The sequence below is a fragment of the Macaca fascicularis genome, chromosome 12, assembly GCF_037993035.2.
Source record: "Macaca fascicularis isolate 582-1 chromosome 12, T2T-MFA8v1.1".
Taxonomy (NCBI): Eukaryota; Metazoa; Chordata; class Mammalia; order Primates; family Cercopithecidae; genus Macaca; species Macaca fascicularis.
The window spans coordinates 65,061,570-65,088,215 of NC_088386.1; the positions used below are offsets into that span (position 1 = coordinate 65,061,570).

The window sequence follows — 26,646 nt, forward strand, 5'->3', positions numbered from 1 at the left end:
TTGCAGTGAGCTGAGATCCGGCCACTGCACTCCAGCCTGGGCGACACAGCGAGACTCCGTCTCAAAACAAAAAACAAAAAACACATTTGAATCAGATAGCCTAGAGCAAGGGTCCCCAAATGGGCCACACAGCAAGAGGCAAGCGGTGGGCAGGCGAGTAAGCATTACCACTTGAGCTCCACCTCCTGTCAGACCAGCAGCTACGTTAGATTCTCATAGAGGGACGAACCCTATTGTGAACTGTACATGCAAGGGAACTAAGTTGCATGCTCCTTATGAGAATCTAACTAATGCCTGATGATCTGAGGTGGAACAGTTTCATCCTGAAACCATACCATCCCCCAACTGCTGTCCATGGAAAAACTGTCTTCTGCAAAAATGGTCCCTGAGGCCAAAAAGGTTGGGGACTGCTGGCCTAGAGAGAGTAGGAGATGTGACAGGTAAAAAAATTAGATCATGTGTAACAACTAGTGAAGGTATACCAGGGTTATTCAATCAAGATTTCCATGTACCTCAAGTATATAATGACTAAATTTTTAATTATTTATATCCAAAGGAAACCCTTTATAACCCTCATAAGCCTAATCATTTTATTCTAAAATTGCATAGTCAAATATTTTAACCTATTCAAGGGTTTAGTTCTTTGTTATCACTTGCTTGAGAAATAGAACACATTTCATGGAAATTAAACACTCTGAATTTAGCATTTCCACTAATATGAGTATGAGGAAATTCAGAAAGAGGAAGAGATAATGAGACATCTTTCACTTACTATTCTGATTTTGTTTTTCATAAAACGTTTTGTGAAGTTAATATTCCACAAAATATTCAGTATTAGAGTTCAAATCATGCAGTCATTGGATATTTTAAACATGTACTTCAACTAAGCCTAAGCCAAATATCAGTGAAGCAAATTACATGCAAGACACATATTTTAAAGCTATGCTTATGATAGAAGGCGCTCCAGCTACCAACTTATTTTGAGATAGTGTGAATTGAGAGGGTCATGGAGTCAGAAGATAGCCACCTTTCAGATGGTCAATTACCTCCACCACCACCAGGTGGCCTAAGTGAGGGTAGTTAGGCTGTGGCCTGCTAAGCACAAAACATCACTCTTAGAGAAGGGTTGGGGATTTATATCACATAGTAGGCCCTTAGTAACTATTTTATTGAATCAATGTGTTGTAAGACAGGGAAAACCCATTATTCCCTCAACATGTGTAGGATTACACCAGGTCAAGATTGGTCCACTCAACTACTACCCCATTTCATTGCTTCCATTTAGGAGAAAACGTATCTCCTCTCATTTTCTCTTGAACCAGTCAGGCTTTCACAGGTGCCACTTCAAAACAACTATTTTCAAAGTATGAATGATTTTCATATTGCTAAATTTAATAACCATTTCCCATTTCTCATCTTTCCTGACCTTTCAGCAGCATCTGATACAACTACTCACTTCCTCCTTGAAATGCTTTATCCACTTGGCTTCTAGAAGTATTACTACCTTCCTTCCTCCTACCTCATTTGCCATCCCTGCTCAGTCTCCTTTCCTAATTCCTCCTCTTCCTCTTAATCTTTTAATGTTGGAGCACCTGAAAACTCAGTCCTCAGACCTCTCCTCCATTCACACTCTAATCTCATTTAAGACATCACAAACTCAACATATCTAAAGCAAACTTGTGATCAACCCTCACCACATGCCCCCCATCTTGCTCTTCCTGTAGACTCCCCCATCTTAGTTAATGCTAATGACATCCTCTGAGTTGCTTAGGACAAAAACTTAGATTTATCCTTGACTCCTATTTCTCTCATACCTTATATCCAATCAGCGAGCAAATTCTGTTGCCTTTACCTTCAAAATATATCCAAAAAATCTGACTACTTCTCATTACCTCCACTGCTACCACGCTCTCCAAGTCACCATCCATTCTTGCCTGGATTATTGCAATGACCTCATAGAGAGTTTTCTTTCTTACACATTTGCCTCATTGTAGTCTTTTCTTATCTCAATAAGGTAGCCAAAGTAATGCAGTTAAAACGTGAGTTCATATCATTCCTTGCTTGAAACCCTCCAATGGCTTCTCATCTCACTCAGAGTAGCCAAGAGGTTGTATTTGACTCTGTTATCTCTTACCTTTTCTCTTATACACTCCCATCCCACTCCCCACTTGTTCTGCTCCAGCCACACTGGATCCTTTGTTATTCTGAAACATGCCAGGTATGTTCCCACCTTAGGACATTTGTACCTATTATTTTTTTTATTGAGACAGGCCACTTAATTAAAATAAGTCCAGATGTGACAAATGGTAACATTCATTTTAAATAAAAACTACAGTCATGACTTGACTTCTCCAAATATACGTTCTCTCAGGTAGTCCATTCGAGCATCCTTTGTTGACAGTGCCATAGAGTTCCATTCGAACTGAGAAATCTGTAAAATAAGTAATGTAGAACAATGAAAGTTTTAAAGCAACAACAAAAAACATTGAGGAGGACATATAAGCACTACTGATCAAAGCTGTAGGAATCCTATGAAATTAGTTTATGTAAGGATAGCCTGTGAAGCCTTATTGGAAGTCAAGTGGGTCCTTCTGACATTGCCTAGAAGACTTTTTTCTTCTCCTTTCATCCTCCTTTTCCTACAATACCAATGATGGACACTTTTTCCTACATAGTCTTCTATATTCATACACTAGTTGTTTCCTCTGATAACTCTACCATCTCTACAGTGCCTCTCTTATAAGATATAGAAATCATAAGATATAGATATTCTAAAGACAATAAAATAAATGACAACTTTTATTTATTTTTATGAGACAGGGTCTTGCTCTGTCACCCAGGCTGGAGTGCAGTGGGACAATCACGGCTCACTGCAGCCTCAATCTCCTAAGATCAAGCAATCCTCCCACCTCAGCCACCCAAGTAGCCACAAGGATGAGCTATTGCACCTGGCCTGTTTGAGGGATACATTTTAAAAAACATATTTAAAAAGGTAATTCTGTCCCAGCACTTTGGGAGGCCGAAACGGGCGGATCATGAGGTCAGGAGATCGAGACCATCCTGGCTAACACGGTGAAACCCCGTCTCTACTAAAAAAAATACAAACAACTAGCTGGGCGAGGTGGCAGGCGCCTGTAGTCCCAGCTACTCAGGAGGCTGAGGCAGGAGAATGGCGTAAACCCAGGAGGCGGAGCTTGCAGTGAGCTGAGATCTGGCCACTGCACTCCAGCCTGGGCCACAGAGCGAGACTCCATCTCAAAAAAAAAAAAAAAAAAAGGTAATTCTGGAACTTTCACATGAAAAGGAAGCACATGTACAGCTAGTGTCTCTGGGCTTTTTAGAGGCTGAATTACATGAGTATTTCATACCTGAATTACACGATACCCCAGAATTTCCAAATGTCGTTTTTTCATAGCAGATTTTCCTTTCATATGAGGGATATTTCTACAAAATGATTTTGAATCCAAAAATTCCAAAGCAATCCTACATAAGATAAAAAATATTTACTTCTAAAATCAAAATAAGAAACTGAATAATTACAAGCTTTTCAGAAACAAGACTGCATCTTTATAAACTAACAAAAGCCAATGAATATAAATGAGTATATCCAGTTATGTTTCTACTAAGAAATTAGTAATTAATGACAAACCTATTTAGTTACACAAAATAATTGTAAATATCTGTCTGCTTTCATCCATTTTTTTTTGTCCAATATATATTTACACATGCCTACTATACATAAGCCACTGTGAGGGGTACAAAGATGAAGTGACACAGCTTATAGTCTAACAGAGAACACATGATGTATAGTAAGTTACTGTAATGCAGTGTAGGAAGTGGCTAAGTGCTATGAGAAAAGTAGAGAGGTATGGGAGCACAAAAGAAGATACTATTTTACTTCTAGTTGAGGACAATTCTTTTAGTACTTTAATCTAGGGAGATTGCTAGGCTTTGGACAGAAGAAAGCAGAACATTAAAGCCGAAGGGACAGAAAAAGCAAAGTTACAAAGGTGGAATGCATGACATACAAGGAACAGATTCCACTACTTTCAATCTTTGATCATTGACTTCAGTATAGTACCCCAAATTTAACATTTAGATATTAATACAATCTAAAACTAAGAGACAAATTACCTTTCAGCCCCTGGTGGCAGCCTTGATCCAACTATTTCAGTATTTGGTTCCCAGGGCATTTCTGGTAGCTGTCCCAATGCTGTATTATGGCTTCCATATGGAAGAGGTTTTTTTCTTTTATCCAAGATACACTCAAAATCTTAAGGAAGCATAGAAACTGGCAGTATTAATTAGGTAAAGTCTTACAGATAAAAGTTTTAAGATATATTTGAAATATATATGCATATATTTGTACACAAACCCACTCACAAAAGAATGATGAACCTCTTAAATCATCCAAGTAATTTTTATAAGATCTGGTCCAATGGCACCTCTCTTTGGAAATCAATCAATAAAAAATCAACCAGAAGAATTACAAAACATTATTAAGTACCAGGATACATTTAGCACTGGGCTAGGCCAAATCACATTAAAGAGTTTTAATCTCTTTAAGGCTCTTGGTTACATTTGGAGGAAGCTAAACCAACTCATCTGAAAATTAATAAAGAAAAAGATTCAAGCATTTATCCTCTTTCCTACATGAACTGTACATAAGGGTAACAAAAGAGTTGATATGGGAAAGTCCTTTTTAGACAAATTCCAGCTAATAAATGTAGAAGGCATGATAGATGTAGAATATCGCTGCTTTACCACCCCTCTGAATGATGGATTTAGGCAATGAGTGATCATTAATAACTGCTAAAATCAGCAGGTAAAAAGCTGACAGGGGAACTTTCTGTTGAATGAATCAGCTGATAACATACAAACCCACTAATGAGTCTTAATACATAAAAGACAACCAGGCCAGGCACAGTGGCTCACACCTGTAATCCCAGCATTTTGGGAGGCCGAGGCAGGCAGAGTGCTTAAGCTCAGGAGTTCCAGACCAGCCTGGGTAACATGGCAAAACCCAGTCTCTACAAAAAATTTAAAAAATAAGCCAGGTGTAGTGGCAGCTAGTCAGGCCAAGGAGGCTGAGGTGGGAGGATCCCTTGAACCTAGGATGTCAAGGCTGCAGTGAGCCATGCCTGTGCCACTGCACCTCAGCCTGGGCAACAGAGCCAGACTCTGTCCCCGCCCAAAAAAAAAAGAAAAGAAAGAAAAAGAAAAAGAAACCAGCCTTGTGTGCCTCCTGATAGGAAGAAATAAGAAGTACAAGCCACTTACGAAGTTTTTGGCCAAAAAGAAAAACCTAAAAAAAACCCTAAAATCTAATCAAGTCTCTAGATATCACTAATGGTTTACAGCAAACCCAGGTTTACAGTAAAAACATTAAAAACTGTTAGATGACATATTAAATGTTATCACAGAGTTGCAATTAGAATTCTAAGTTCAAAATGTGAAAAAAAAAAACTTATTCTCAATTAAATTTTAAGTTAAAAAAAGGAGAAGTAGGAAAGGAAAGGTTAAACTAAAAACTGCAAACCAACCGAGTGGAATGTTAAGATCCCAATTTGAACAAATAAACTGTAAAATAAACATAAAAGACACTTAAAACAGGAAAAGCAAAGGTATAGGGGTAGAGTGCATGAGACATATGAGGAATAGATTCCACTATCTTCAGTCCTTCATCATTGGGTTCATTATAGTACACCAAATCTAACATTTTGATAAAATGTTAAATTTTATCTAAAATTTCTCATATCTCTCTACTTATGTTAAATTTCCCATAATTCTACTACCTTCAATCTTGATCATTGAGTTCATTATAGTATGCCAAATCTAACATTTACATAAAATGTTAAATTTTATCTAAAATTTCCCATATCTCTCTACTTATGTTAAATTTCACATACTGCTTTACATTTCTTTAAAAATATTAAATTATTATTAATGGTTATAGGATGATAAAGATGATATTGTTGTTTTTAAAGTCATTCTTATCTTTTAGATATACATCCTGAAATGATGTCTGTGATTTGAAAAGAATCAGATGGAACTCTGATTCTGGTGAAAAACTAAGGCACTGAACCATCTTTAAGTTAATTATGAAACATGAAATATATAGCTTTCTCATTAAGAGAATGAATTCTAGAGCCAGAATGCCAAGCTCAAATCCTGGCTCTGTCATTTTGCCAGGTATATAACCTTGGGCTATCAATAATGTTTGTGGGCTTCAGTCTCCTCATCTGTAAATAATTTACATACTTCATAGGGATATAATTTTACTATACGCATACACACACACAAGTACTTATAAAGTACTTAAAACAGTGTCTAGTGCTCGCTTCGGCAGCACATATACTAAAATTGGAACGATACAGAGAAGATTAGCATGGCCCCTGCGCAAGGATGACACGCAAATTCGTGAAGCGTTCCATATTTAAAAAAAAAAAAAAAAAGTGTCTAACACATAATAAGCAATATATAAAGATATATCTATAATTGTTATTTGAAATTGCAGCATTGTTTGACAGATGGACATACCAGCAAAAAAAATCTTACAGATCGATTAAATAATAGCATACTCAACAAAATATGCAGTAACTAAAAAAGATGTTGTATAAGCATATCTGTTGGCATAGAAAAATATTCACAACATATAAAGTTATAAACTGCTATGAACTGAATGTGTCCCCCAAAATTCATATGTTGAAACATAATCATCAATGTGTTAAAAATAATAGTGGACCTTAGGCCAGGCATGGTATCTCACACCTGTTATCCTAGCATTTTGGGTGGCAGAGGCAGGAGGATTGCTTGAGCTCAGGAGTTTAAGACCAGCCTGTGCAACATGGTGAAACCCCATCTCCACAAAAAAACACAAAAATTAGCCTGGTGTCATGGTGTGTGCCTGTAGACCCAGCTACTCAGGAGGCTGAGGTGGGAGAATCACTTGAGCTCTGGAAGCAGAGGATGCAATGCACTATGATCATGCCACTGCACTCCTGCACTGCACTCCAACCTGGGTGACAGAACAAGAGCCTTTTTCAAAAAAAAAAAAAAAAAGGTAGCACCTTTAGGAGATGATTAAGTCATGAGGGCAGAGCCCTCGTTAATGAGATTAGTGACGCTATAAATAAGTATCCTTTGCCTTCCTGTCCCTTCTGCCATGGGAGGACACAGCATTGAAAGAACCATCTTGGAAGCAGAGGCCAGGTCCTTACTAGATACCAAACCTGTTGGTATCTCGAGCTTGGAATTCCTAGCCTCCAGAATTTCTGTTGTTTATAAATTAACCAGTCTCAAGTATTTTGTTGTAACAGCAGAAAAGGACTAAAACACAAATACTACAGAAGAAAACCATTTTTGTCTTTTTCTTTTTTAAGTTAGGAAAACAGACACCAAAAGCAAACAGTGGCTATATCATGGGTAATTTTTCTTTTTTGTTATCTTCCTTTTCTAGTTTTTCTATGCTAAGCATGTCTTGTGTAATTTTTTTAAGAGATGGGGTTATGTTCATATTGTTCTGAAGAAAACAAGAACAATTTTAAAAAGAGATGGTGTCTCACTATATTGCCCAGGCTGGAATCAAACTTCTGGGCTCAAGTGATCCTCCTACCTCTGTCTCTCAAAGTAGCTAGGATTACAGGCTTGCACTACCATGCCCAGCTTCAATGTTTGTTTCTTGTTTTGTTTTGTTTTTGTTTTAGAGACACAGTCTTGCTCTGTCACTCAGGCTAGAGTGCAGTAGAGTGACTGTAACTCACTGTAGACTCCAATTCCTGGGTTCAAGAGATCCTCCCACCTCAGCCTCCTAATGGGACTATAAGGGCATGCCACCATGCCTGCTAATTATTTATTTATTTATTTAGAGACAGGGTCTCACTGTATTGCCCAGGCTGGTCTCAAACTCCTGAGCAATGGGACTAGAGGGGCATGCCACCATGCCTGTTATTTTATTTATGTATGTATTTATTTATTTAGAGATAGGGTTTCACTATATTGCCCAGGCTGGTCTCAAACTCCTGAGCTCAAGCCATCCTTCCACCTCAGCCTCCCAAAGTGCTGAGACTATGTGTATGAGCATGAGCCACTGAGCCCAGCCAATTTATGGATTTTTGTCACTCATACCCAAGTCAATCCTGATTAATATAAAATCAAAGGAAACTTGTGTTTTGTAACACAAGATGAGAGTATTAATGATTATCTAGTTCACCTTCCTGCCCAGTATAAAAATCACACACATCTATCATCTGAATATTCAGCCTCTGCCTCAACATTACTTCTTCAGAAAGCAGCCAATAATTCTCCTTATACCAAGTTAAATCTGCTTTCTTTCATTTTTACCATTTTGTTCATCTTTAAGATACAGATACCTAGTTCTCTACTTAACAATCCTTCAAACATTTTAAAAGATTATGGTCCCCATAAGACTTCTATTTTTCAGACTAAACATCCTTTTCCCACCGCCCCCCCTCCCCAAGTAAGATATATTGGGCTGGGTACAGTGGCTCACACCTGTAATCCCAACACTCTGGGAGGCTGAGCTGAGGCAGGAGAATCGTTTGAGCCCAGGAGTTTGAGACCAGCCTGGGCAACATAGTGAGACCCTGTCTCTATAAAAAAATTAAAATAAAAATAAATGTATTGAGCACTTACTATGTTCCAAGGATAGTGTTAAATGCTTCACATGCAATATCTCAGTTAATCCTATCAAGTAGGCATTATTATCCCCATTTCACTGATGAAGAAGCTAACAAGGTTCGGAAGAACTTGCTCAAGGATTGAAATCCATGCAATCCTAGTCTTCTCTAGTTCTAAGACATGATTAGACAAGATCCTTCACTATCTGTCCTCCTTTGTTTCTAGACCCTACATGTCACTGTCTCTTAAAAAGGACAACATGCAAAAAAAAAAAAAATCCAATATTAAGATGTCTGAAAAATAGAATACAATGGGATTACCAACTTTGTTGTTATTATTAACAATATAGTTTAAATAGTATTTGATTTTTGGCTACCATTTACGCTGTTAGTTTATACCAAGTTTATAATCCTTTTAAATATGCTGTATATATGCAGAGGTTTTCTAAACCTAAATTTAGAAAGTTTATGTTAATTATCTTAAAATTTTATCTTTTTCATTTAAGATCACCATTTGAATATAGCAATATCTTTGAAAATTTTATATTGCCATCAACATAAGCTAGTCCACTAGCTTTATGTAATCCACAATTCAATTAGAATGCATTTCACAACTAGAACAGTTGAGAAACAAGATTAATCAGGTTAACATCAAGCACAGTATCTTTGGAAATCTTCATCCAGGCTGATAATCCAACTTAGTTTTTCAGATGAACTTAAAACAATGAAATAGAGATTAAAGAGTCATTTCCCTTATTTTCACACACGGAATGGAGAGGACAGAATCTTTTGAAGATACAGAAACATTCAGTGAATCTGAATCTGGGTTTTACTTAGAATTGGTGGAGGACTGACCTTAATTTTATTTTATTTTCTAAAGAACAGAAAATGCTCCTGGTTATCAACACTGAGCCATGCAAACTTGAGGATTTATTCTATTGTTCTTTCTACCTGTTTGGAAATTTTAATAATAATAACAACTTGAAAAAAAATCAAAAAACTTAAAAATTCCAACTGATGATTCTATTCATATTAGTTTGATTTTCTGAAAGTAACTAATAACCTACCAATAACTTACCTACTGTGTGGTAATAAGGCGTAAGAACCGAGGCTTTTACACAATTGATTCCTCCTAGTACCTCTGCTAACATTTTATAAATCTGCTGTTGTGCTCCATTCATGACGCCAATACCTTTATAAAATATAAAGAATTAGTCTACTTAATCTTTTTTTTTTTTTTTTTTTGAGATGGAGTTTTCGCACTTGTTGCCCAGGGTGGAATGCAATGGCACGATCTCGGCTCACTGCAACCTCCGTCTCCCCAGTTCAAGCAATTCTCCTGCCTCAGCCTCCTGAGTAGCTGGGATTACAAGTGTGCACTCCCACGCCCAGCTAATTTTGTATTTTTAGTAGAGACGGGGTTTCTCCATGTTGTTGGTCAGGCTGGTCTCAAACTCCTGACCTCAGGTGATCTGCCAGCCTTTCAGCCTCCCAAAGTGCTGGGATTACAGGCGTGAGCCACCGCACCCGGCCTTAATCAGTTTTTTAATGAAAATCATTCCAATTCTACAAATTGAAAAATAAAGATTAATATTTCCAATAAGAGCTTCAATGTAATATCTTATGTAATGACACTAAATTCAATAAAAGTTCTTTGCTCTCAACTGAAAGAGGGTTATGTCCCAAATATTAAGAAATTCTTATAATGTTCCATCTACAATATCACATATAAAATATTAAACAGGTCATGGCACTCTTGGGAAGGCTCGTGTCATGTTTCAGTATAACAAGATTAACAATGTACTACACAATAATTTACTTTAGAATTAAACTTTGCTATCTGACTAAAAGAAAACTCAAACCTTTATTATATTGTTGACAGAAGCGATCATGAAACCATGGAATCTGAAACTCAGGGCATTCCAAGCAGATTGATCTATTTAACTCCATAAGATGAAACTGGACTCTTGCACTTAGAGATGAAGATAAAACTGAAATTAATAAAATACTAATGAATTTTGAGAGCTGAAACCTAGGAAAGACAACCCATTTTTTTTCACATTCATTTATCCCCACTATTACTAGATGCTTTTATTCTAACAGTATTTAGAACTGTTTACATTTCTAATTTACAAATGTATGCTTCATATTTTTAAATTTTTACATTCAGTGACATGATTAGGACCAACTCCTACACTGTTCTCATTAATCATGAATGTTAAAAGTACATTTAAAAAATACTCCTGGCAGGGCGCGGTGGCTCACGCCTGTAATCCCAACACTTTGAGAGGCTGAGGTGGGTGGATCACCTGAGGTCAGGAGTTCAAGACCAGCCTGACCAACATGGAGAAACCCCATCTCAACTAAAACTACAAAATTAGCCGGGCATGGTGGCGCCTGCCTGTAATCCCAGCTACTCGGGAGGCCAAGGCAGGAGAATTGCTTGAATCCAGAAGGTGGAGGTTTCGGGTAGCCAAGATCATGCCATTGCACTCCAGCCTGGGCAACAAGCGCAAAACTCCGTCTCAAAAAAAAAAAAAAAAATACTCCCAAGAATTTTCATTCACCTAATATTCCATACTTAGGATTTTATCCTAAGGAAACAATGATTCATGTATAACAATTCATTACTTACAATGATGAGGAATTAGAAACAATCTATAAGATGACAAATTTTATTATATCCATATAATGGGACATTATGTAGCCAATAAAAAAAGATATAAAAATATTTAATAACATGGAAAATTGCTCAAAATATAGTTAGATGGAAAAAGGCAGCATACAAAAGTGAACATATAAGTAATCCAAATTTTGTTTTAAAATTCATATAGGGGCCAGGCATGGGGGCTTATACCTGTAATCCTACCACTTTGTAAGGCCGAGGTGGACAGATCACTTGAGGTCAGGAGTTCAACACCAACCTGGCCAACATGGTGAAACCTCGTCTCTACTGCAAATAGAAAAATTAGCCGGGCATGGTGGCACCTACTTATAATCCCAGCTACTCGAGAGGCTGAAGCAGGAGAATCAATCACTTGAAATGGGAAGGCGGAGGTTGCCGTGAGCTAAGTTTGAGCCACTGCACTCCAGCCTGAGAAACAGAGCAAGACTCCATCTCAAAAAAAAAAAAGAAAAGAAAAAGAAAGTAAGAATACAGGGGCTGGGTATAGTGGCTCATGCCTGTAATCCCAAAACTTTGGGAGGCCAAGGCAAGAGGATTGCTTGAGGCTAGGAGCTAGAGACCAGCCTGGGCAACATAGCAAAACTCTGTCTCAAAATATAAAAATAAAAAATTTAACAAATTAAAATTAAATACAGGCTGGGTGTGGGGGTTCACACATCTGGGAGGCCAAGGAGGGAGAATCACTTGAGCTCAAGAGTTTGACACCAGCCTGGGCAATACAGTGAGATCCCAGCTATTAAAAAAAAAAAAAATTAGCTGGGCATGGTGACACACGCCTGTGGTCCCAGCTACTCGGAAGGCTGAGGTGGGAGGATCACTTGATCCTGGAGTCCAAGGCTTCAGTGAGCTATAACTGCACCACTGCACTCCAGCCTGGGCAACAGAGTGAGACCCTGTCTCAAAACAAAACAAAAAAACACAAATATATAAACATTCACACAAGAGAAGGAGAAAGACAGAAAAGAAATACTGCAAAACATTAAAAGTGGTAGTTTTACTTGTTAGTAAGATGGGTAATTTTTTATTTTCTATTTTATTCCTGTGTTTTCCAAATTTCTACAATAAGCATGAATACTATTAGAAACAGAAAAAAGTTATTAACATTAAAATTCTTCAGTATAGGTAGACCCGAGATTTGGATATAAAGTACAACAGACAAATAAATTAAAACGTAGATACATACTTTCAAGTTGAGAATCCAATCTAGATAAGAATTCGATGTTAAAAATTGACTTTAGCAGATCTTCTGGAAAATATTGAAGTGTGGCCAAAGAGAAACCAAGATACACTAACATAAGAGGATCCAATATACCTAAAAGAAAATTAAGATTTTTTTAAAGGTATAGCTGCCTCACTTATATATAAATTTATAATTTATTCAGGCAAAGCTAGGTTTTAAAAAGAAAATGATACACAGCTTTGATAAAACTAATCTATACTGTTACAAGACAGGATAATGGTTAAGTGGTTACCTTTGGGTGGGGTCCAAGTAGGAAAAGGGGACAAGAGGAGAAGGGTACTGTGATAATACTCTGTGTCTTAACCTCAGTACTGATTCCCTGGGTGATTCAATTTGAATAAACTCATACTATTATACTAAAGTTATATGAACATTTGTTATTACACTTTAGTAAGAAGTTTTAAAAATAGCCTTGGAAAAAGAATCCAAAACAAAAGGACAGTGCTGCATGTAAAAAGAAGTGATCCCGGTATTGGCGATAATAATACAATAGTGTTCAGAATATGTTACATACCATTCTAAACACTTTAGATATACCAACTCATTTATATGTTATATCAGTAGAAACAATTATCTCTGCTTTATAAAGAAGCATTAGGAAGCACAGAGAGGTTAAATGACTTGCCCAAGATCACAGAGTTGGCAAGCAGAGAGTAGGATTTAACCCAGAATGTCCAGCTCTGGAGCCTGGATTATTATACCATGCTACTCTCTGGGGATCTCTGAGGCTTAGGTCTTGCCTAGCACCTCCTCCTTTAGTTGTCACCCAGCAGCATGGCAGATGTCCCACAGTATAAGGCTTCAACTATTTACCTAATTTGCCTCATCCAAGAGACATTTCAGGCCGGGCGCGGTGGCTCAAGCCTGTAATCCCAGCACTTTGGGAGGCCGAGACGGGCGGATCACGAGGTCAGGAGATCGAGACCATCCTGGCTGACACTGTGAAACCCCGTCTCTACTAAAAACTACAAAAAACTAGCTGGGCGAGGTGGCGGGCGCCTGTAGTCCCAGCTACTCGGGAGGCTGAGGCAGGAGAATGGCGTGAACCCGGGAGGCGGAGCTTGCAGTGAGCTGAGATCCGGCCACTGCACTCCAGCCTGGGTGGCAGAGCGAGACTCCGTCTCAAAAAAAAAAAAAAAGAGACATTTCTAACGTGAGGGAAAAGGCCACCTAAAATGCCTGATTGGTATCAGTATTCTTACTAAGGACAGAATAGACAATATTAAATCTTTCCTTTTCAATTTTTTACTGAGTTTATTTAATAAAGCAAGACCAGGTCATAACAGTGATGATCTCCACCAGCAAAACTAATCTGTCAAAATTTGTCATTACTCAATACGATGAAAAGTATTACTCTATTAGCTATTTAAAATTTTACTTATAAAGTTCCCTAGGAATTTTTAAAACTTTCTCTGATTAAGTTTTTAAAACTCAAAGCTATACTTCTCAATCTTTCTTCCCTTATACTCTTTAGCAACAAAAATTTCTAATTTCTAAGACTATTTGGAGAATATGGGAAGAGATGTACTTTTATTTCCTTCTGGCTGTTGACACATGACTAAACAACCAGGAGAATATACTCTCTCAATTTAAAGGCTCATCTTTCTACATATAGTTGTGTTACTAAAAAGGGGTATAAATGTACACCACACATGAAACACATTCATATACACATATACATATACATATACATATGCATATCCCAGCCTCATGTTGTAGGCTGTGACACAGTAGTATCAGACATGGTTAGATGCTATCTGGCTCACAGATCCCACAAAAATGTAGCAAAGTCCATTAGCATGATGCAGACACAATTAATATATTCATACTTGTTTCACACCACCTTCACCAGAGGTCTAAAGGTCTATATAAATCCCTAGTGTAGAGCCTAACATGTTATGCTGGATATGGAAGCTCTCAGTATCTGTTGCTTGGTAGATAACTGGGTAATTTTTACTCTCCAGGCAGAGCAAAAAGATCTGAGGAAACCAGTCTCTGGCTGTCTCTCCAACCTTATCTCCTACCAACTTGGTCTCTCTCATCCACTCCTGCCACATTGAATTCACTGTTCCTGGAAAAAACCAAACATGCTCTCACCTGAGGGCCCTTTCCACTTCCCTTTCTTTCATCCTGGGACTCTCTTCCCTATCTACTGACATGGATCACTCCCTCACTTCATTTAATCCATGGTTAAATGACATCTCCTCAGAGAGGCAGTCCCTGAATCCCTTATCCAAAATTTACTCCATCTTACACTTAGCATGATGCTCCAGCCTATACACTTACCCTGCTCTAATGTTCTTGAAGGTACTTATCACCATCTGACCTTAGAGGCTTGTTTATTGTTTACGTCAACCTCCCCCTACCAGAAAGTAAACTCCATGATGGTAGTTTATCTGTTTTTACTCTCTCCTGTATCTCCAGTGCCTAGAAGAATACCTGACAGTAAGTACATGGAAAGTGTTGAGTGAAAAGGAATGGCTACTGAGCATTTCTCCTCTAAAACTTCTATATCATACTGACAAGTACATAGTGTGAGTCTGAGAAGAAAAGTCTCATAAAGCTCTACTCCTTGAAGGTCAAACTGTTCCAAACACAACTCAGACCCAAAATAAAAATGAAAAGGAAAAAGAAAAAGTAATTTCCTGTCTCTGCTATCTTCACATATTGCTTCTGCTAAGGCTAACAGCAGGAAGGACTATTTCTATTCTACTTTTCTCTAGTACTGAACTATTATCAAAAGACTTTTCTGGCCAGGTGTGGTGGCTCATGCCTGTAATCCCAGCACTTGGGAGGCCAAAGTGGGAGGACTACTTGAGCCCAGGAGTTTGATATCAGCCTGGGCAATGTAGCAAGACCCCATCTCTAAATTTAAAAGATAATTTCTTTAAATACCTTTTTAAGAGATGCAAAATAATCAGCATAAGAGCAGCAACCCTTCAAAGAGTTGACAAACATCTATTAAGATTCTTAAGAAACATTTTTTTTTTACTTTTAAAAAACAATCTGGCAAGACTCCGTCTCAAAAAAAAAATCTAAATAGACAGAAACAATCAGACATTATGTGCCTCCAGATGTGATCTAAATATAAGGTACACAGAACCACATACAAGTTATTTTTGCTGTAAATGTTTAATCTGAACCTAACCAAGCATCTATACCTAACTTCTAGTTTACTACAAATGCAGGAGATGGGGAAGCAAGTTAAAGGAAAACAATCAGACAAATCCAGAATGTGGCACAATTTATAATAAATGGCCAGTCATTTTATAAAAATAAATATCAAGCAAAAAAGATGGAGGAAAATACATAACTACTCAATATTGGTTGTTTAAAAAAAAATAGTTATAGTCAGGCACTGTGGCTCACGTCTGTAATCCCAGCACTTTGGGAGGCTGAGGTGGGTGGATCACCTGAAGTCGGGAGTTCCAGACCAGCCTGACCAACATGGAGAAACCCCGTCTCTACTAAAAATACAAAATTCGCCAGGTGTGGGTGGAGCATGCCTGTAATCCCAGCTACTTGGGAGGCTGTGGCAGGAGAATCGCTTGAACCCAGGAGGCGGAAGTTGCAGTGAGCCGAGATCGCGCCATTACACTCCAGCCTGGGTAACAAAAGCAAAACTCTGTCTCAAAAAAAGAAAAAAGCTGGCCGGGCGCAGTGGCTCAAGCCTGTAATCCCAGCACTTTGGGAGGCCGAGACGGGCGGATCACTAGGTCAGGAGATCGAGACCATCCTGGCTAACACGGTGAAACCCCGTCTCTACTAAAAAATACAAAAAACTAGCTGGGCGAGGTGGCGGGCGCCCAGCTACTCGGGAGGCTGAGGCAGGAGAATGGCCTGAACCTGGGAGGCGGAGCTTGCAGTGAGCTGAGATCTGGCCACTGCACTCCAGCCCGGGCGACAGAGCAAGACTTCGTCTCAAAAAAAAAAAAAAGAAAAAAGTTATACAAGATAATTTGGTGACTATTGGGAAAATTTGATTACAGACTAGGTAGTAGATGGTACTTGTTCATTTTCTTTAGTAATAGTAATGATACCAGTATTGTAGTTACATAGGAGAATGTCCTTATAACCCGAAGTACATAGAGCTGACAATTGGAAGGTTCATCATACACATACACACTTGTGCATATACACAGAGCAAATGTGGCAAATGTTAATATTCAATCACAATTGTGGGTCTACAGCTTATTATACAGATGTTTGTTATATTGTTCAATTTTTCTGTATATTTGAAAACCTGGATAGCAAAAAATTAAGAAAAAAACAAAAAACCAAGTCAATGCCAAGAAAATAAAAAAGGGAAACAAAATTATAGACTATAAGAGACTGAAGAGATAACAACCAAACACAATGATTGAATACTGGGTCCAAAACAACTACTCTAAAATGTATTTTGGGAACACTTAGGGAGACTGAAACATGAACTGTGTATTAGTTATTAGGGAATTATGATTAAGTTTCTTACTGTGTCAACAGTATTGCGGTGGTATAGAAGAATGTCATTATTCTTAGGAGATGTATGCTAAAGTAATTAGGGGTGGAGGGTCACAATGCCTACAACTTTGAAATAGCTCAGAAAAAAATAAGAGAGTCAGAGAAACAAACAGATAAGCAAATACAATAAAATGTTAACATTATTGAATCTATACAGTGAGTATGTATGTGTTCTTTGTTTAATTATTTATACAAGTTTGACATTTTTCTTAATTAAAATGGATACAAAGTTTTTTTAGGGCCAGGAGCAGTGGCTCACACCTGTAATCCCAACATTTTGGGAGGCCTTGGCAGGTGGATCACCTGAGGTCAGGAGTTCCAGGCCACCCTGGCCAACATAGTGAAACCCTGTCTGTACTAAAAATGCAAAAAATTAGCCAGGTGTGGTGGCGCATGCTTATAGTCCAAGCTACTGGGGTGACTGAGGCAGGAGAATCACTTGAACCCAGGAGACAGGTTGCAGTGAGGCAAGATTGTGCCACTGCACTCCAGCCTGGGTGACAGAGCAAGACTCTGTCTCAAAAACAAACAAACAAACAAAAAACCTTTAAGTAGAGAATTCATGGCTATTATGGTTACCCTTTAAATGAGGGACATCTCCTAGCTCAGCAGCAACAGGTAACCTCTGACTTATTCACTCAGTGTATTACCAAACAATATACCTACCTAAATAAGAATTAAGATGTTGCACGCAAGTTCCAAAAAATTCATCCCTTTGAGGTGGATCATAGTTCAAAGTGCTGAATGGAAGAATAATAGCAAGGATTGTAAAAGGATGGATCTGTATAAAAAGAAAAAAAATTTATAGTTTAAACTTTAGGAAAATAAGACAAAATTTTAACCTAATTATTTTTTAGGAGAAATCTTTTCCTATCATCACTACAGTTAAATAATAAATGTATCACTCTGCTTATTAATTTTTCCATCCTGCTATAATTTATTTAACCCCACCCACAATTAATAACTCCAAAAGTGTTAATGTAACAAAAAAGAAGTAAATCAGACAATCTACAAATTTATTTTGTTAGGTGTAAAATTCTATTCTGGCTGGGAGTGGTGGCTCATGCCTGTCATCTCAACACTTTGGATGGCTGAGGTGGGAGGACTGCTTGAGGCCAGGAGTTTGAGATTAGTCAGAGCAACATAGTAAGACCCTGTCTTTATTTAAATTTAAAATAAATAAATAAATTCGGTTTCAGAATTCATTAGTCACTAAATTGAATAGGAAACAGTATCAGCAATTTCCATGATAATCAGTACATTTTATAGAATAATCATAATGTAGAGAAGTTTCTTAAATTACAATCATTAGCATTCATTTTTCTTTCATTTGCTTTTTTATTTCATTTTTCACTCATTCATCCAATACTTAATGACTTCCAGGCATTATACTAAGCAAGTTAACTTTTTATTTTCGGTTGTGAGAAACACTGTCTTTTAAATAAAGGCCTTGCTCTGATATATTTATGATAGTGATTTTATAAGTGAGCTGCTTCTCATATAATCCATAAAGTGGCATTTTACAAGTAAGTCCCAGAAATAAATCTGCAAGAAGATGCAATGACAATTTAAGAATACTGTTGCCAATGGATACCTTACAATTTTCTCAGTTTTTAAGCTTATCTCATACTTTTGAATATAACTGCTTTTAAATGGTAAAAATGATAACACATGATTATAGAAATAAGAAAAAGTAAAACCAAAAATCATTCATACTCTGCTGTCCCAATATGAGTTTCCTCAAATAATTGATTCCTAATCTTAATACTGTAATGAACCAAATGATTGCTGATTCTTTCCAAATCTGCAATGCTGGAAGAAGAAAGTGACTTCAAGGACAGGAACAACAAATCGCTGAAACAGAAACCAGAGTTTTCTCTGTTTTTTTTAACAGACGGGGTCTCACTCTGTCACCCAGGGTGGTGTGCAGTGGTGCAATCACAGCTCACTGAGCCATAATTCCTGGGCTCAACCAATCCTCTCATCTCAGCCTCCCAACCACTGCAATTACAGGCTTGAGCTACCATATCTGACCCAGAATTTATTTAATTTTTAAACCTCAGATTCCAATCCAAGTTCTCAAAATGCCTATGGTAAAAATTATGCTTGCAGAAGTTGACAACTCTATAAAATTAATGTGTAACATTTAAATTTCACCTTTTCAATCTGCTGAACAGTCACTGAGGCTATCCTATCAAGTAGCAAAGTACTGAGGTAATCAGTATTAGAAATAAAAGATGCAATCTCCACAACATTTATGTAATTAATTTCATCCACGAAATGCTGTAAAGTAGCAATCGTTTCTTCAAGAAGTGACTCAGGAAACGTTTTTCCTCTGACAGATTTAAGTTCCTCCCATAACAGATCCAAACTGTTGCTGTGTTGTAGTCTCTGACGACCATAGTGATCTAATTTTTGAAGTAGTTTCAGTTGTTTCCCAGTAATACTATCCAAATACATGTGATCACACTGAATCCATCTTAAAACAGATGTAGCAAAACTACTCAGGTTATTTAGGTCACACTGTGGTAAAACGGCTTCAATTCGGGATATCCCCACTTCGTCCAAGTGAGGAGAAGGGAGCAGGGAAATAGCATACACCAGAAAGGACACCTCAGTTGGTATGAAACTAATTTTCAAATAACTGCAAAATAAAAAATGAAAAGAATAAAATTAATACATCAGCCACAAAACCAAAATATATCTGTATTAAAATATGAATATATATAATGAGTACTACAATTAATAGATAAAATGATGATTCAAAAAAACCTCTTTCAAACTGTGTTTTTCCTCTAATCTGAAGCCACAACAATCATCAACACAGAAGACTTCTGTGACCAAATGTGTGGGGGTTCTTCCAAGCAGTGGACACCAGCTGGGTGTCCAATTCAGTTCTGACACTATCTACCTGGAGACAGTGTCAGATCCCACAGGTTGGGAACTTGGTCTCTAAAACTGACCTCTCCCACAAAAACCCCAGACTCCAGTTGCAAAAGTAGGCCTCCAGAACTTCTGAGCAACTGGCTTCAAGTTGGGGTTCTCACGACTTCCTCTTTGGGTTTAATTTGCTGAAGTGGTTCACAGAACTCAGGGAAACAGTTGCTTATGTTTATAGATTTATTATAAGAGATATTATAAAGAATGCAGATGAAGGGACAGTAGAGTGAGGTATGTGGGAAGAGGTGCAGAGCTTCCATGCCCTCCCTGACCATGCCACCCTCCAGGAACCTCCACGTGTTCAGCTATCCGGAAGCAGTCCAAACCCACTCTTCTTGGGTTTGTATGAGCTTCATGATGTCAGCATTTCTTCACATAGGGTGTCGGGTGGGATCTCTCAGGGGAGTGTCTTTAAGACCCATGATCAGAAAGGTGGAGGGAGATTAGAGTCCTGCTTTAGGGCAGGAGAGATATTCTGTTTCCAGAGCCCTAACACACCCAACATGGTAACAAAAGACTGTAGCAAGAGCTATAAAAGTTATGAACTAGTAACTAGGACGAAAGCCAATATATGTAACATCACAGGTGGGCATAATACAAGTTAATTTAAGAAGAGTTAGATAGGCCAGGCATGGTGGCTCATGCCTGTAATCTCAGCATTTTGGGAGGCCGAGGAGGGCGGATTGCCTAAGGTCAGGAGTTCGAGACCAGTCTGGCCAACATGGTGAAATGCCGTCTCTATTAAAAATACAAAAAAATTAGCCAGGCATAGTGACGTGCACCTGTAATCCCAGCTACTCGGGAGACTGAGGCAGGGGAATCCCTTGAGCCAGGGAGGTGGAGGTTGCAGTGAGCCGAGATCATGCCACTGCACTCCAGCCTGGGCGACAGAAGAAGACTCCATCTTAAAAAAAAAAAAAATAGTCAGATAAATTCAATGATAGGTCCATAAAGGATTATTCAGGAAAGCCTAAGACTTCCTGATGCCCTCCATCTCAAAAGAAAAAAAAAAAGAAAAAAAAAATCTTTAGGTGTAGAAATAGTGGAAGGAATAAAGGAATAAAACAGGAAGACCTGTTCTGTTCTGAAGCACAGGCCAAACTTTTTTATTCAAAAATAAAACCACAGTCCCAGGGAAACAAAAGGTCCATGTCAGAACAATGTTTCCAGTGCTGTTGCTGAAGAAAGAACTTGAGTTCAATTTCTGATATGACCTGTAAGGCCCTGGCATACTGTGATCACCTGATAAAACTGGTTCCTTTTTTGTTTCTGATACATAGTCCAACATTTAAAACAAACGAATAAACAAACAAAAGAAATAGGACATAGTTGACCCCATTTTCTACTTCTTTCCCAGATCCCCATGGCACGAGTTGCACCACCAGGACAATAATTGCTTAAAAAAACAAATTAAAAAACTGGGGGCCAGGCATGGTAGCTCACACCTTTAATTCCAGCAATTTGGGAGGCCAAGGCGGGCATAGCTTGAGCTCAGAAGTTCGAGACCAGTCTGGCTAACATAATGAAACCCCATCTCTAGTGAAAATACAAAAAGTTAGCCGGGTGTGGTGGCACATGCCTGTAATCCTAGCTACTGGGGAGGCTAAGGCATGAGAATCACTTGAACCCAGGAGGAGGAGGTTGCAGTGAACCAAAATCACGCCACTGCACTCCAGCCTCGGCGACAGAGCAAGACTTTGTCTCAAAAAAAAAAAAAACTTTAGGTATAGAAGTAGTGGAAGGAATAATACAATCTAAAACAAAACTGAGGCCGGGCACAGTGGCTCACGCCTGTAATTGCAGCACTTTGGGAGGCCGAGGCGGGCGGATCACGAGGTCAGGAGATTGAGACCACCCTGGCTAATATGGTGAAGCCCCATCTCTACTAAAAATACAAAAAAAAAATTAGCTGGGTGTAGTGGTGGGCGCGTGTAGTCCCAGCTACTCAGGAGGCTGAGGCAGGAGAATGGCGTGAACCCGGGAAGCGGAGCTTGCAGTGAGCTGAGATAGCTCCACTGTACTCCAGCCTGGGCAACAGAGTGAGACTCTGTCTCAAAAAAATAAATAAATACATAAATTGAGTTACCTTTAAAATATTTTTTAAATTAATTAAATTTTTTTTGGAGAAAGGGTCTCACTCTGGTGCCCAGGCTAGAGGGCTAGTAACACAATATAGCTCATTGCAGCCTTGACCTCTTGGGCTCAAGTACTCCTCCTGCCTCAGCTTCCCTACACACTGGGAATATAGGCACATGCCGCCACACCCAGCTAATTTTTTGTTCTTTTTTGTTGAGACAGGGTCTTGCTTTATTGCCCAGGCTGGTCTTGAACTCCTGGGCTCAAACAATCCTCCCAGCTCAGCCTCCCAAAGTGCTGGAATTACAAGCATGAGCCACTATGCCTGGCCATTTAAAATATTTAAATTAGCATACTAAAATAATTGTAATATTAATATTCAGTGTTAGCAAGGGTGTACTGATACAGGCACTTTAGTTCACTATTAGTAAACTTAAAAAGTTGGTGTAACTTCCTGGAAAGCAATTTAGCAGTATGGCTTTGAAAACTTTAAAAGTATTTTAATTATATCATTTGACATGGTCAATTCCTGTCTGGGAAACTAACCTAATAAACTAATATAAAATCCAGGTAAAATATATGTGTTGTTATTCATCTTTTTTTTCTTTTAGAGGGAGTCTTACAATGTTTCCCAGGCTGATCTCCAACTCTTGGGCTCAAGTGATCCTTCTGCCTCAGTTTCCCAAACATAGCTGGGTGTAACTGAGATACAGGTGCACCCCACCATGCCTTATCATAGTTTTTATATGGCTAAAATGTGAAAACAATCTAAATAATGGGGGGGAATAGTAATAAGTGAATTATGGTACAGTCAAATGATGGATATTAACCAGCCATTATAAAAGATTTACAAAACATTCTTAATGATGTAGATGCTTATAAGGTAAAATGGCCAAAAACAAACAAACAAAATTGTATGGTAAACTAGGAAAAAAAATACATATATGTAGTATACAACAAGGAAATAAACCAAATTGTTGACAGTGGATGAATGAGTTTATGAATAATTTTTATTTTCTTCTTTATATTTTTTTCTTTTCTTTTCTTTTCTTTTCTTTTTTAGAGACAAGGTCTCACTCTATAGCCCAGGCTGGAGTGCTGTGGCATGACCATAGTTCACTGTAACCTTGAGGTCCTGGGCTCAAGCGAGCCTCCTGCTGAGTAGCTAGGACTACAGGCATGAACTATTACACCCTGCTAATATTTTAGTTTTTTGTAGAGACGGGGGCTTGCTATGTTGAACATGCTGGTCTTGAATTCCTGGCCTCAAATGATCCTCCTGCCTCAGTCTCTCAAATATACTTTTTTCTGTTTTCCAAAATTTTCAAAATGATTTTTATATAATATTTGGTCCAGTGCCTGACACAAGCGGGCACTTAGTACTGCATATTTCATTCTTATAACCACAAAAAATTAATACACTAGTTTATATTAAGAAATGAAAGCCTTCAAAAAGCTGCATCATTGTGGAGCTACCAATCTTGAGATACTTTTCTACAAATAAACCCCCAACAGATAAATTTCTCCAACCTCCACTTGTTTTTCTTGTGATACTTCCTCAATTTCCAAAGCTTAGATATTTGTGTATATTTATTCATAATACCACAACATACCCACCAGAACAGCTAAAATTAAAAAGTATGAGCACTGTCCTGGGTTATAGGGGAAAAAAAGTAAAAAAAAAAAATCAAGTGTTGGCAAGGATTTGGAGCACCAGGAATGTGTACATTATGTTAGTGGGAGTAGGGACTGGTATAACCCCTTTAGAAAATGTTCAGTAGCATCTACTGAAGATGAGGACATGCATACTCCATGAACCAATGATTATACTCGCTGGCACAGAGAAATGAATATGTATGTTCACTAAAAAGTATACATGAGGCCGGGCGCGGTGGCTCAAGCCTGTAATCCCAGCACTTTGGGAGGCCGAGACAGGCCAATCACGAGGTCAGGAGATCAAGACCATCCTGGCTAACACAGTGAAACCCGTCTCTACTAAAAAAATACAAAAAAAAAAAAAAAAACTAGCCGGGCGAGGTGGCGGGCACCTGTAGTCCCAGCTACTTGGGAGGCTGCGGCAGGAGAATGGCGTAAACCCAGGAAGCGGAACTTGCAGTGAGCTGAGATCCGGCCACTGCACTCCAGCCTGGGCGACAGAGCAAGACTCCGTCTCAACAACAACAACAAAAAAAAACATGAATTTGTTCATAAACAGTACTGTTGATAATAACGAAACTGGAAATAAATCGAATATCCATCAACAATAGAATAAATAAATAAATTTTGTTATACTCTTACAAGAGAATACTATATGACGAAAGTATACACAAATCTCATAAACGTAGTATTGAGCAAAAGAAGCCTGACACAAAAGAAATCACACTGACTAGGCGCAGTGGCTCACGCCTGTAACCCCAGCACTTCGGGAGGCCAAGGCAGGCAGATTACTTGAGCGCAGGAGTTCAGGACCAGCCTGGGCAACATAGCAAAACCCCATCTCTACTAAAAATACAAAAAGTAGCTGGGTGTGGTAGCACGTGACTGTAGTCCCAGCTACTCACGAGGCTGAGGCAAGAGGGTCACTTGAGTCCAGCAGGTGGAGGTTGCAGTGCACCAAGATCATGCCACTGTACTCCAACTCCAGTCTGGGAAAACAAATGAGACCCTGTCTCAAAAAAAAAAAAGAAAGGAAATCATACTGAATGATTCAATTTATATAAAGTATAAAGGCAAAACCAATCCATGTAGTTACAAATAGAGATAGTTAATCTTGGAGGTGAGGACAGGGTAATGAGGAAGGCATATGTATATTTTATGTAGATTATATTTCAATAAGTTAAAAAAACACAACAGACATTATTCCAGTACATGAAAACTCTGGGTTCCTTGAGCTGTTTCAGGACCTCTTTACATAAGCATTTATGTAAATTATTAGTTCAAATAGAGTACATTCCTTCTAATATCCACTTGAGATTATCTGCACTGAAGTGGAAGAAGGTAATTCTGAAACATGAAGTATCTATGATTTTTATATAACAACTCTCAACTTTTAAATGTTAGTCAATAACTCAAACACTTTTGATATAATTTTAAACCACAGTGATACATAAAGGCTCTCCTTACTCAGAATTTAATAAACTTTAACATTATTATATGTGCTTCAAGTCTTTTCATAAAAGCAACAAAACAAGGAAAATGAAATCTTCTTTGATGCTCCCACTCCTGCTCTTATTTTTCTGTTAACATACCTAAAAGTATTCATCGGTATTGAATAATTTAATTTTTTAAAAAACACTGGCCGGGCGCGGTGGCTCAAGCCTGTAATCCCAGCACTTTGGGAGGCCGAGACGGGCGGATCACGAGGTCGGGAGATCGAGACCATCCTGGTTAACACGGTGAAACCCCGTCTCTACTAAAAAATACAAAAAACTAGCCGGGCGAGGTGGCGGGCGCCTGTAGTCCCAGCTACTCGGGAGGCTGAGGCAGGAGAATGGCGTGAACCCGGGAGGCGGAGCTTGCAGTGAGCTGAGATCCGGCCACTGCACTCCAGCCTGGGTGACAGCGCGAGACTCCGTCTCAAAAAAAAAAAAAAACAAAAAAAACAAAAAAACACTGTGCGGCCGGGCGCGGTGGCTCAAGCCTGTAATCCCTGCACTTTGGGAGGCCGAGGTGGGCGGATCACGAGGTCAGAAAATCAAGACCATCCTGGCTAACATGGTGAAACCCCATCTCTACGAAAAAAATACAAAAAACTAGCTGGGCGAGGTGGCAGGCGCCTGCAGTCCCAGCTACTCGGGAGGCTGAGGCAGGAGAATGGCGTGAACCCGGGAGACGGAGCTTGCAGTGAACCGAGATAGCGCCACTGCACTCCAGCCTGAGCAACAGAGCAAGACTCCGTCTCAAAAAAAAAAAAAAATACACTGTGCAATGTACGTTTACAGAAGCACAATTCACAATTGCAAAGATGTTAACCAACCTAAATGCCCATTGACTAATAGGTGGATAAAGAAAATGTGGTAAATATATACCATGGATATCATGGTGTATATTTAATACACCTTTCATCAGCCATTGAAATGAACAAAATAATGTCTTTTCAGCAACTTGGGTGGAGCTGAAAGCCATTATTCTAAGTGAAGTAACACAGGAGGGGAAAATAAAAAACTGTATAATTTCACTTATAAGTGGGAGCTAAGCTATGAGTACGCAAAGGCATACAGAGTGATATAATGGACGTTAGAGACCAGAAAAGGGAAGTTGGTAGGTGAGCTAGGGATAAAAAAAACAACACATTAGGTACAAAATACAATACTCAGGTGATGGGTGCACTTAAAATCTCAGAATTCACCGCTATACAATTAATCCATGTAACAAAAAACCACTTGTACCCCAAAAGCTACTGAAATATTTTTTTAAAAAATAAAAACATAGGCCAGGTGCAATGGTTCATGCTTGTAATCCCAGCACTTTGGGAGACCGAGGCAGGTGGATCACTTGAGGTTAGGAGTTCAACACAAGCCTGGCCAACATGATGAAACCTCGTCTCTACTAAAAATACAAAAATT

The 26,646-nt window shown here is 38.6% G+C and overlaps 1 protein-coding gene and 1 non-coding gene across 17 annotated transcripts in view; one reads left to right on the top strand and one right to left on the bottom strand.

Annotated features, from left to right (window-relative positions):
* Positions 1-2,235: 2,235 nt before the first annotated feature.
* FASTKD1 (FAST kinase domains 1) overlaps positions 2,236-26,646 on the bottom strand; it is a 50,901-nt gene continuing 26,490 nt past the window's right edge. For 8 of the 16 annotated variants that reach the window (XM_074009394.1, XM_005573406.5, XM_074009396.1 and 5 more), the window contains 8 exons: positions 19,223-19,709; positions 17,732-17,846; positions 12,509-12,637; positions 10,502-10,630; positions 9,718-9,831; positions 4,135-4,273; positions 3,369-3,483; positions 2,236-2,431 (listed from right to left, as the gene is read on the bottom strand). In XM_074009394.1, the coding sequence (XP_073865495.1) occupies positions 2,336-2,431; positions 3,369-3,483; positions 4,135-4,273; positions 9,718-9,831; positions 10,502-10,630; positions 12,509-12,637; positions 17,732-17,846; positions 19,223-19,709 (1,324 nt within the window). In that variant the 3' untranslated portion in view covers positions 2,236-2,335. The remainder of the gene's footprint in view (positions 2,432-3,368; positions 3,484-4,134; positions 4,274-9,717; positions 9,832-10,501; positions 10,631-12,508; positions 12,638-17,731; positions 17,847-19,222; positions 19,710-26,646) is intronic. The other 8 variants (XM_074009402.1, XM_074009398.1, XM_074009399.1 and 5 more) reach the window with 2 other exon arrangements.
* Positions 6,334-6,440, top strand: LOC123568227 (U6 spliceosomal RNA). The gene has a single exon (XR_006691430.2). It is a non-coding gene; the product is annotated as a U6 spliceosomal RNA (small nuclear RNA).